The sequence below is a fragment of the Montipora capricornis genome, chromosome 1 (assembly GCF_036669925.1).
Source record: "Montipora capricornis isolate CH-2021 chromosome 1, ASM3666992v2, whole genome shotgun sequence".
NCBI classification, from domain to species: Eukaryota; Metazoa; Cnidaria; class Anthozoa; order Scleractinia; family Acroporidae; genus Montipora; species Montipora capricornis.
Window position 1 is genome coordinate 27,297,294 of NC_090883.1, and position 12,459 is coordinate 27,309,752.

At 42.5% G+C, this 12,459-nt stretch overlaps 1 protein-coding gene across 1 annotated transcript in view; it reads right to left on the minus strand.

Moving 5' to 3' along the window:
• Positions 1-4,341: 4,341 nt before the first annotated feature.
• LOC138013837 (ankyrin-1-like) overlaps positions 4,342-12,459 on the minus strand; it is a 109,644-nt gene continuing 101,526 nt past the window's right edge. The window contains exons 11-12 of the mRNA XM_068860888.1: positions 8,248-8,346; positions 4,342-7,307 (exon numbers count right to left, since the gene is read on the minus strand). Coding sequence (XP_068716989.1) covers positions 5,646-7,307; positions 8,248-8,346 — 1,761 coding nt within the window. The 3' untranslated portion in view covers positions 4,342-5,645. The remainder of the gene's footprint in view (positions 7,308-8,247; positions 8,347-12,459) is intronic.

Sequence of the window (12,459 nt, forward strand, 5' to 3'; positions counted from 1 at the left end):
CCAAATCTGCTATCTGAAACACAGAGCCACGAGTTGGAAAACCTTGACATTCACAAGCACGCTCGCTACCTTGCAAGACATAAGAATGTGGTATGAAAGACACGGTCAACGCAGTAGCTTAAAGGATTGCGCGAGAGGCACAACATGAAGTACAAAGAGAATAAGAGTAACTTTTGCCGAAGGCGATGTTGTGATCATAAGGGGAAACGAAAAGAACCATTGCCAATGGAAGCTCGGGATTTTTGAGAAACTGATCACTAGGAAACTAAGACGGAATTACGAGAAAAGCCAAAATTACGTAAAGGAAAGTCATTTCTGGAGATGCCTGTACAACACTTATATCCACAGGAGCTGTCTTGTGATAGAGTGAGAGACATACGCGACACTCAACTGAATCCCGAAGTGACGGTATTCAGGCCAAGAAATGCCGCAGCGGCAGCACAGAGTGTGGCTGAAGATGAAGAGGAATTTTCAAGATTTTTACAATGAACTGTTAACTTTGTTTCGATGAATTACTTTTTAAAGCTATGTTGTTCTTTCTTTTTCGTGATGAACGGGAGAGAGTGTGGTGAACTTTTTCCGGACTAGCTTAAGGTTACGCTTAGACTGCAAGCAGTGTCTTTTTTGCTCGAAAATCGGCCGAGAGAACTTGATATGCGAGGGGCATGCTACTCGCCGCCTCGCCCCTCGAATATCACGTTCTCTAGGCGGATTTTCGAGCAACAGAGAGACTGCTCGCAGTCTACTTTGTGCTTGGCTTGTATGATGACGTGATCAACGCATATTTTTGCAAAAACCGAGCTATTTCTCGCACGCTGGTTTGTTCACTTTTGTCATCAATAAGAGGACAGACACATAAAATTGTAATTAATTATATTACACAAATTCCGTTCGAAATACATGAGATAACATCAGGTAGAATCCCATTTATTTTGCTACGAACCAGTCTTCAACACGTCTAGAGAAAACGAAAAAGACCATACCCCCCATACCCCCAGAATAAGGACAGATATGATGTAGTACCATAACTCCCTGCGGCCCTATAACACGCCGCTGACATGTGATACTCCATCTTTCCTGCTGTGCTACGAACACTTGAACAGATAAGTGAACGTTGAGACCGCCTTTTTTGCTATATTTTGGTCGTTCCACGGCCCATCTCGGCTCCTTTCCTTTCAGAAGCGTAACTTCGATCTTTACAACGAAAAAGTCAAGGCGACACCGATCACGATCAAAGTCTCGATCGAGTCCAAAACATGATGCTCGTTGTGCTGATTCAGAGCGTTTACATTCACCGACCCCTCCTAAACTCCCGAGGATTTCGGATGAAGATCAGTCTGCTCTTTCCTCCATTTCGACGACCTTAAAAGAAGTCCAACAGGACTAAAGTCCACGAATGCACGAGTGACATCTCTGGAAACCTGCTGGCTGGAAAGCTGCCCGCCAAAGTTGAGCGTGGAATCTGACGCACTTTCTGTGCTAGCGTACTCAGATGAGGACCTCATGTCCGACCAAGAGGGCTCTGTTACGGCTTTTAATCCATCAACGCGGGCTAATGAGCCACCAAACGGGGTTTGTGAACCCCAAAATGAGGTTAATGAGCCTTTTGACGATGCTGGAAATCAAAGTAACGGGACAACCGTCCCCCCGAATAGCACTGATCTCTATGATCCTGATTCTCAGTACTCCTAATGCGAGCCGCATGATTTTTGGGGATGACTTTCCAACAAAGCAAGCTGACCTATCCAGAGCCCTCGCTAAGAACTTGGCATTATCTTCACGACCGGATAAACGCGTCCACCCGCCCAGGGCCTAGCCGTGCTCCTATCAGGAATAAGGCCCTCGTCTGGCACGAACAATAAGTATTTAAGTAACCGCCCAGATGGAGAACATCTCTTGCATAAAGTTTCCCCTTCAAAGAGGCGACTAAATGACCACCCTAGACCTGAAAGACGCCTACCTTTCGGTCCCAGTCCACAAAATCTCCCAGAAGTTCCTTCAATTTCTGTGGAGCAAACACACGCTTTGTCTTTCAAGGGCTCTGTTTTGGCTTAAACATTGATCCAAGGGTTTTTACCAATTCCTTGGACGAACTTAAATGGTGGCTGTTGAACATCGATCCGGGGAATGGCAGTCCAATAACACCTCCAGCCTCGACCTTGTTCATAACGACAGATGCATCCCAGGCAGGATGGGGTGCGGTCTGCCAAGGGCATCGCACAAATGGGTGTTGGTCGGAAGATAAACGTATCAGAACTCAAGGTCGCCTTCTTTGCCTTAACGTCTCATCGCGTGGCCTGCCTGAGAATGGACAACACAACAGTAATAGCCCATATAAACAACAAGGGCGGTACGAGGTCGGCTTGCCTCATAACTTTAACGTTGGAACACTGGAGGTTGTGCCTGGAGAGGAACATAGCGTTGTCGACACAACACGCTCCAGGCAAAGTGAACACCATTGCAGACTCGGAATCGAGGGCGTTCAACGACAAAAGCGAATGGAAGATAAACCCTGTTTGCTTCTTGCCTGTCCGCCCAGCTCCCCTAGTACGTAAGCTGGAGACTGGACCCAGAGGCCTTGCACGCGGATACTCCGACAATGAACTGGGAACCCTTCAAGGGTTATGCGTTCCCACCTTTCAATCTGATTCCAGCTGTATTGAACAAAGTGGCTCAAGACAAAGGGGACATCATACTAGTTGCACTCCTCTGGCAAGCACATCCTTGGTGGCCGCTCCTCCTGAGCCTTCTGGTCGAGCAACCAGTCCTCATCCCAACCACCAGACACCTTTTGAAGGATCCATCAGACCCTCGAAGGACTCACCCTATGTTTCCCAGACTGCACCCAGCCGTGACTCACATCTCCGGAGACAGTACCAAGCAATGCGAATCTCTGAAGACGTTACCCAGATATTCCTTTTGGCATCTCGTTCGTCCCTCCACACGAAAAACGTACAGATCAGCTTGGGGACGCTGGAATTGCTGGTGTGATAAAAGAAAGGTTGATCCCTTTTCAGCATCTTTAGCTAACATCCTACTCTACCTAGCCGAGTTCTTCAATAACGAAGTGGCTTACTGCTCAGTTGATGGTGCGCGTTTAGCTATTTCCACCGCCCACATTAAGGTGGATGGTGACCCTGTGGGGTAGCATCCTCTCGTTACCCAGCCACTGAAAGAAATGTTCAACAGTCGTCCCCCTAAAGCTAGGTACTCCCACACCTCGGACATAACCCTTGTCACTAAACACCTTGCATCGCTTGGTAGTAACAGGCTATTGTTTCTAAAGCAATTGTCGCTTACGCCTTCCATGTTATTCTTGTAGCCTGCCTGGGAAGAGTCCCAGCGCTAACAAAATTGGATCTTCGGCACTGCCGCGTCCTCCCAGAAAGCGTGGAGTTTGCGCTCTCAGTAAACGGGGCTCCTCTGATCAACTTTCGAAGGCCTTTTTTGCTAGATTTCCTTCCAACTCCAGACTCTGCCCAGTTGAGACATTATGCTCATACTTTATAAAAGCCACATGTGCGATTCGTCCAGTATTTCCTTCTTCCAATGTTGGTCCGTTGTTTATCTCGTATGCAAAGCGTTACAAACCGATTACGGCACCGTCCATCGCGAGGTGGCTACGTTGGCTACTCAAGGTTCCTGTTGTCGACACCAATGTCTTCAAGGCACATTCCGTGCGTGGAGCCTCAACTACTGCAGCAGCCAATTCCAATGTTCCCTTATCGGAGATTTTAAGAATGTCCGATTGGTCTACTCCTTCAACTTTTCAGAGGTTTTATTACAAACCTGTTCACATCTCAACGTTTGCTCACGCAGTTCTTTTTTCTGGTGTACATTCATCTTGGGTTGCACCCCTTCAATACAGATCTTTAGATCAACGACTTGATATTGCTGACATTTGTCTTGTTTATTTATATTGTAAACATTGTCACTCGGAGGTTTTTCCTCTTTTAAGTGATATTAAAATATCAACACTTGTATTTGTCTGACTCCCTTCTATTGTTGCCCAAATGTTTTGCGTGTTTTGAACGGAGTTCGTGTAACATAATCCCAATTATACCATCATAACTGAAATTACATAAACAAACGAAGTGAGAAATACATGAGGACCCACCCACCCTTCCAGTTGGTGTCATTTTGCATCATACAGGTGCCATGCCCTGTTGGGGTGCCAACATAAGACCGATGGTGCTTACTGTCCACAGCGCTGTGGACGTATGTCACATGTCAGCAGCGTGTTATAGGGCCGCAGGGAGTTATGGTACTACGTCATGTCTATCCTTACCCTGGGGGTGCGCAGGGTATGGTCTTTTTTGTTTTCTTTAGACGTGTTAAAGAGTGGTTTGAAGCACTATAAGAGGTTATCTCAGGTATTTCTCACTTCGTTTGTTTATATAATTTCAATTATACTAACAGGCCGCTTCGCGGCCCTGGTATAATTGGGATTTATGCGCATCTGAAAGTGTCAATGTGGAGGATTTGCCAGGCTTTAATCACGACGACGCAATATAAAAGGCGTGGTGCCTTAGGCACATGCAAATGATTTATCAATCAACCGTGGACGCAACCGAGCTCAGTGATAATTTGTACAATAAAAAAGATCCTTATGGCAATGTGTCCGTAATATGTTATAAAATGTTATCTGTCGTTCTTTTTTTTAATCCCCAGTTCCTTTTTCTCGCGCTGTAAATATCTTTTAAGGCTTCCGTCGCTGTGTTGCTGTTTGTTGATCACGATCTTGGATAATCACTGGTGCTTGAATGAATTCGAACAAAAGCCGAGCGTGAAGCCACCCTTTTTATCGTGCGTCTTTGTGTTTAAGCTGTTTGATTTTAGTTTTCCAATTAACTTAACGTCAGGAGAGGAAGTTATTAAGTTTACTGAAGTATGTTCCTACCTCAAAATGACTCGATTTTCACTAAGTCATGAACAATTTTGTTTGCCACGAGGGTTTTTCATTGCAGTTTGATTCTTGAACTGAATTTTCAATTTACCCAAGTTCTTGATGTGATAAATTTTCAGCCAATGAAATTTAGTAGCCAATGAGCGTACGAGAAACGTTGCTGACGATAAATTGTGCCAGTTTGAATAAAGGTGCATAGATTTTAGTGTCTGCATATTATTTCTGTTCATTTAAGCGGACAAATAGAGCCTTTGGCTCGTGGATCCACAACAACTTTCACAATGTTATGAAAAAGTGGCGTCAATTTGTTAAATTTCGACCAACGAAATTAGTATTGTTAAAAGTGACAAAAAGTCTCTTTTTCGGTTTAGTGATCATAAGTATGCTTATTCCGTGACATAAATTTACATTAGCTACAGCATGATTTTAATCGCTAGCTTGCTTGTCCTTTTTCTTTCACTTCTTTGGTCATTTCGGGCTGTCGTGTAAGTCGAGCTTGTGTCTCTTCCTCGAGTGAAGACAACTCTTGTTGTTTCTTCATTAAGACCCCTTTACTTGGCCATTTTTCATCAGCCTCACGTACAACCTCTTCTAAACTTTGCTCGCTGCCATAAGGTAGTCTAGCATCCTGAGGCAGCACTACATGTAGATCTTCTGCCTCTGTCACATCCTCTGATTCAGGTCCCATTTTAGTCACGTCCAACCATTCGCGGTGAAACCTCCACTGTGGTGTAGAGCTTTAGAAATCTTGTGAATAGCGAGCTGGTGGGCGTTTACTCCACTGCCTTCTGGAAGTTTCAATATCAGAAGGGGTTTCTCCTTTCTTGTTCCTCAGGTTGATATTGCATCCGGATTCAATCAGCATTTGTGAAGTGTCAGAAAATCCGTAATGAGCGCATTGATGAAGAGGCGTATTTCCCCACTGGTTTTGAATATTAGCGTCCGCTTTGTTTTCAATCAATACCTTGACGAGAGGTAAATCCTCAAGCATGACTGCTTTATGTAGAGGTGTTTCTCCCCGCAGGTCTTGAATATTCGCGTCCGCTTTGTTTTCAATCAATACCTTGACGACAGGGAAATCCTCAAGCATGACTGCTTTATGTAAAGGCGTTTCTCCTTCCTGGTTTTGAATATTTGCATCCGCCTTGTTTTCAAGGAAAAGCTTGACGAGTGGTTTGCTCCTCCACATGACTGCTTGATGTAGAGGTGTTTCTCCCCGCAGGTCTTGAATACTCGCGTCCGCTTTGTTTTCAATCAATACCTTGACGAGAGGTAAATCCTGAAGCATGACTGCTTTATGTAGAGGTGTTTCTCCCCGCAGGTCTTGAATATTCGCGTCCGCTTTGTTTTCAATCAATACCTTGACGAGAGGTAAATCCTCAAGCATGACTGCTTTATGTAGAGGTGTTTCTCCCACCCGGTCTTGAATATTTGCATCCGCCTTGTTTTCAAGCAATATCTTGACGAGAGGTACATCCTTCCGCATGACTGCTTTGTGTAGAGGTGTTTCTCCCGCCCGGTCTTGAATATTTGCATCCGCCTTGTTTTCAAGCAATAGCTTGATCAGGGGTACGTCTTCCTGGATGAATGCTTTTTGAAAAGGTGTTTCTCCCGCCCGGTCTTGAATATTTGCATCCGCCTTGTTTTCAAGCAATATCTTGACGAGAGGTACATCCCTCCGCATGACTGCTTTGTGCAGAGGTGTTTCTCTCACCCAGTCTTGAATATTTGCATCCGCCTTGTTTTCAAGCAATAGCTCGACAAGAGGTACGTTCTTCTGCATGACTGCTTTATAAAGAGGTGTTTCCCCCCACAGATCCTTAATGTTCGCATCAGCTCTATGCTCCAAAAGCACTCTAGCCACCATGTAATTATTGCTAGAAGCTGCAAAACCCAAAGGTCCCTGTTTACCTGGGGCTGTTTGAGCATTTACGTCTGCCCCAAGATCAATCAGGGTCTTGATTAACACACCAGAGGACATCCGACTCGCCAACAGCAATGGTGTGATGTTGCTCTTTGCAGCGACATTGACATCAATACCGTCATTCAAAACGAGCTCAATCACCTTTTCTACATCGCCGCTCTTGGCGCACGAGTGCAGCTCATTTACTGTTTCGTCAATCTCAACCAATCTTCTGTATAGTAATTCAATATCAGTATGGCCTGGTTTTCTCCAAGCCATAGCTGATGATAGAATATCAACTGCTGCTTTTCCTCGGAAAATAGACGCGTTATTACTTATTGTTTCGTATTTTATTTCCTCCACAAAGTTCTCTAGAACGACACTTGCTTTCCAAACACTGTCATAGTCTCCCTCTAAGACAGCTGCTTGTAGTAAATTAAATCCGGTATGGATGTCCGTACGCAAAAAAGCCCTCTTTGCCAATATCCTTAGACTGAGCTGCAATGAAATGTGTTAAACATCGATTAACTTGGTTACGATAGTACTACGCCACGGATAACAACACGCACGCAAGCCTGCCTCTTAAATGACATGTATACTTTTTATAACCTCCCCCCCCCCCCCGCCCCTTAGGGGACAACCATTTTTATGCATCTAAGTTGACCATCTCCATTTCATGGTTTGGATTTTGTTGAAACATTAGTTTAAGACTGAAAGTTTTTATCTTTAAGTGATGTATTTACATTCAGCGGAACTAAACTCTAAGCTGCAGTGACATGAAACGCAAAGATTTTCTTACTGGTAGATAAGGAATGTTTGCCCCCTTGGTACATACTCCTGTTGTTGTAGCATACGTCACACACATCACAGTACTTTATTCAAACACGAGGGTTTTGAACTTGGTACAGTTATAGTGTCCAATGGACAGCTCATGTACCAAATTAACTCTCGAACTTTCAAAAGCTTATCTTTACCAAGGAAATTCTGTTCATTAACGTTGATTTATATTTTAATCACCTCTTCCAAACTCCCTCCCAAGAGGTTGGTGCACCTGCAATTGGCTGGGGAGTACATTCGCATTGGTTGTTGTGGTTTTTCGTATCAGGCGGCTGCACAATCTTTTTTTAAGTGAGTTGCATTTATTTGGAAATCGATAGTGCGTACGGTAGTTCTGTATGCTATTAGCTTATAACGCCTGATGATAAAAATGCCTCAGGGGAATACATAGGGCATTTATGGAATTTAGCTCATTGAATTCTCGTTACATATTGAAGAGTGCTTGGCATCCCTTGCCCCAATCCACCCCCACCCCCACCGAAAAAAAGAAAGCAACCCCAACAACAAGGGTAAAGACATTACATTACCGCGCAAAATTTACGTTATTGCTTTGTTGTACAAAGTAATTCAAGGAAACGGACAAATTATATTAATAACTTACTGGTTGCTGAAAACTTGGTTTTGCATCATGGTCCAGAAGCAGCTGAATTATCGACTGATGATTGCAGTGTTCAGCTTTCTGCAGAGGAGTGAACTGAAACTAAAGAAGAGGACCGGAAGAGTAGTTAGTCCGCCATTTAAATCCTTTTATTCCTTTTTTAGTTTCTTTTAATCTTTCATGCATTTCCTTTCTTTTGACAACTGCAGCGGCAGGTTTCACGCGATACTATACATATACTCATTTTTGATTGGCTCAGAAGCCCAGGCGAAAACATTTAGCTAAGCGACAAAACATTCCTGCAATTATTATTGTGACATCACATTACCAAACGCAATAAAGCACACTTTTCAGAGCTTACCAACAATAAAAATTATTTAATTCTGCATTTGTATGATGTCTGACAAATGAGGCAGATCTCGATGGATGTCTCCTAGCCAACGGCCTCGTCGCATAAGCTCCTCCTCATAATTTCCATACCAATTTATGCCAAGCATCATTCAAAATTAATGAAAATTATTTAAGGGCACATTGGGTATCAACCAAAGACTCACTAACTATGCTCATATCTGTAAGTTTACTGTGGGTAATGGTCCTCAATATCCAGCCACTAAAAGAATAAAACCTTTTATACTTAAAATTCTACTTAAAACGATGTTTGTGCCACTGTGTCACCAAGCGAACACTGACAGTTTTTCTTTCCTGGGAAAACATTGAGCATGGGAGCAAAGACCTCTTGTGTTAGTTGATAGCTCTGCTTTGATGAGCCAATCAAATGTTGAGAATGCAGTACACAAGGCTCGTTTCAAAAATCCAAAATGCAAGTAGTCTGCATAAACATTAATCACTGATACTATTTTTCCATCATTTGTTCAGCTATCAATACCCAAACAAGCTGCTGTACAAAATTTTAATCCGAGTAAGCGTTGTCATATTAATAGTTATGTATGACAATTTTATCTTTACCTCAAACAAGCAAGAAAGAAGCAAGAAATGTTTGAGCCATGGAACTTCGTCTAACATTGGTGTTAGTTTTTTTTGCAATAAAACAGAAGCAAATGTGAGCAATAGACTAAGAGGAACATCAAATGGGAGTGACTTCTTCTCTTCCCACTTACCCTGTCTAAAGCATTGACATCTGCATTATGATCCAGCAACAGCTTGACAACAGATTCATGTCCATACCAACAGGCAAGATGCAGCGGTGTTAACAAAAACTAGGGAAAGAATAAATGTAAAACCAAGATATAAATTCTGGTGCCCAGCACTGGCTGAAGGGGGTGTTAAGCAACAAAACAATTTGGGCTTCACCTTTTCCACACCAAATTCACATGTGTCAGGATCTCACTAGCACACAGGTGTGAAAATTAAAAGAAACGTCAGGGCCATGGATTGTCAGTTTTAAAACTGCGAAGTGTTACCTTTCTGGCCGTCTTCTAAAGTATAAATGTAGGTACATGTATTTTCTAACCCACGCACACAGGGATAAGCAAACGTGGGCTAGATATGCAAAAATTTAACTGAAAATTAGATAGACCTAGATACTAATACAAATCTCTTGAAGAACCTGATCTCTTTCATCAACATTTGCACCGTTCTTCAGGTGCGTGTTGACCTCCTCATATCGTCCACTGATTGACGCCCTATGAAGAGCACTTCGAGGTACCTAGTGAAAAACAGAATGTAGAAAATTAACACCCAGTTATGTCTCCAATGTCTCGATAGAGTGGACGCCCGTTGAACCTTCATTTGGAGTCCGTAAATGAGATAGCCCACAAACGTGGGGAACAAAAAAAAAACACTGAAGCAAACAGTTTGAAGTTTCAAAGTTTACAAAACTGACCTGAACCACTGTTTTGTAGAATACTTATTCTTGCAACGTACATAAATGTTTCAACATGACTATGTGGTAAAAGTCGACGGGTGCCAGTTTAGAATTTCAAGCCCTCAGACAGTGCGAATGAAAAGAATAGAAGCACTATCTTGATAAAGATCGGAAAAAAAAACTGCTTGGACTACTTAATAAACAACAGAGTTGAGAACAAGAGAATAAATGTGTCAATCAATCAATCAATCAATGCGTCCATGGTCTCCCTTTTAGCAGGATTAAATTAAAACAATGAAAATGTTACTTTTATGCTGCTGTGGGAGTCTGCAATGAAGGGACTGGTTTCCTCCACACACTAGTATTCTTAAGTTTCAGTCTGGGGCTGGAGATTTGAACACTGTCAAAGGTAATGTGACTACAAGGTGATTACATTCCTTGTAAAAATCCACCTTGTTTAAAGACCAGTGTTGCTAAAAACAGTATAGTTTCATTGTAAACTTACTTTGGTCTTTTCCATTCTAATAGCCCAGCTTGTGTCCTGTTCCTTGACCTGATGACAAACGAAAATATAAATATCCTGACACAAGGATTATCATCCATGACTTCAAACTGGTATTTATTATATGCTTTTCTGTGATCTTGTCAGGGTTAAATGTAACTTTACAGAAGTGGGGGAGATAAGGTCAACTTGATCTCCTGGCTAAGCAAATTCAGTCTTATAATGCCTATCATACATGTGTCCGCTGTCCTTATTACTGGTAGAACCTGACACCAACACTACAATCCATTCTCCTAATCAGAAGTGAAGGAGCACTTTGAAACAAAGCCCCCCCCCCTCCCACCCCTCAAAATGTCAATTGCGAAGTCATTTGCAAGTTATATAGATCGTTTTCACGTGACGTCATCATTTTCTAAAATCCAAAACTAAAAGACCACGAAAGTTTTTATCCTCATCAGGCATAAGAGGCGGTAAATTTGTATCCATTTGCAATTTTAAAGCTCAATAGCGTGCTTCGTTTGGAAACCAGAGCATTTTGAATTTCTGAGTTATAGCGGTGCGTGACACGAGGCGACGATCGAGTTTATTGAGAAATATATATTTATCTCATGGTTTTGAGCCTTTTTAGAATTTAAAGCATCAGGAAAAGTGCTTAGGTAAATAGCTGTTTGTTCAGCACAGATGATCACTCGCCTAGATAGCCAAAGTAAGTAAGAGATGTTGACACTATTTTCCGGCCGCCATATTGGTGTACCACAGATGTGCACCAACATGGCGTTTTCATACTGGGCTCTGTAAATTTCTGCGAAACATTTCGACGAATATCTGAAGTTTGGGGAAACGCACAGGCCTAAAACTTGGAGAAGTGTCTTCTTCATTTATCTTCTACAACATCACGAATTCTTGACTTTTTCCACTGGATGGTTTTCGATTTATTTTTTTATTGCGTGACAGTGAAAACGATCTATTGCCAAAACGTTCCAATAAGCTCATTCACATTCTCCTGTACCTTCACTTTTCCCCACGAAAAGACTGAAAATTCAATTGGGTTGACACATGGTTGTGCCAATGGCAAACAATTATTTCAGTGTAATTTTTGGGAAAAATCCAGCAGATGATACGCTTTTTGAACATAATGTCGTTTAAGAGTGGGGAATTGAAGGAGGGTCGGGGAGGAAGGGGGGGGGGGGGGGAAGTTGAGGGAGACCTAGAAACCCTTGCTGCTTCTCCTGGTCCACTACTTTCAATTTTCAATTTTCACCAATGAAGGATCTCATTCAGGTCTTCCTTAGCTTTGTCATTATCGTTGTTTGACTAAGAGTCACATGTATGCCAGTTATCATCAAAGAGAAGGGAATGGTATGTCATCAATCAATCAATCAATCAATCTATAAACAGACAGACAAATGCATATAATTGGGATCCCATAGTTACGTCTTACGGAACACCAGGGCCCAGTTGTTTCAAGCCAGACTTAGATAATACTGGATCAGTGGAAACTTTTCTTTCAGTTTATTTCGGCTGTATCAGTTTCCACAATACTACCTCCAAAGTGCTTTGAGTCAAAAGCACTTCCGACTCAGAATCGCTCAACATCGCTCAGCTTGCATCTGCAGACTACAAACCACTAACTGGAAATTAAAACTTGAACCCATGCAGCAAACAACTTGAATGATGCCAAATCCCATGTGCAACAGAAATGAATATTGAATGGTTGGTAATTTTTGGTCAACATCAAACAAAAAAACACAGCGTGTGCCTCGTTGACCCTCGTTAGCACCAACACTTAATCTACTTGTTAAGGAAAACACGTTGAACAAAATGAACAATAAATAGATTATTTCATCAATAGCGGTGGTTACACACACCTTGGGTTTGGGGATGGATT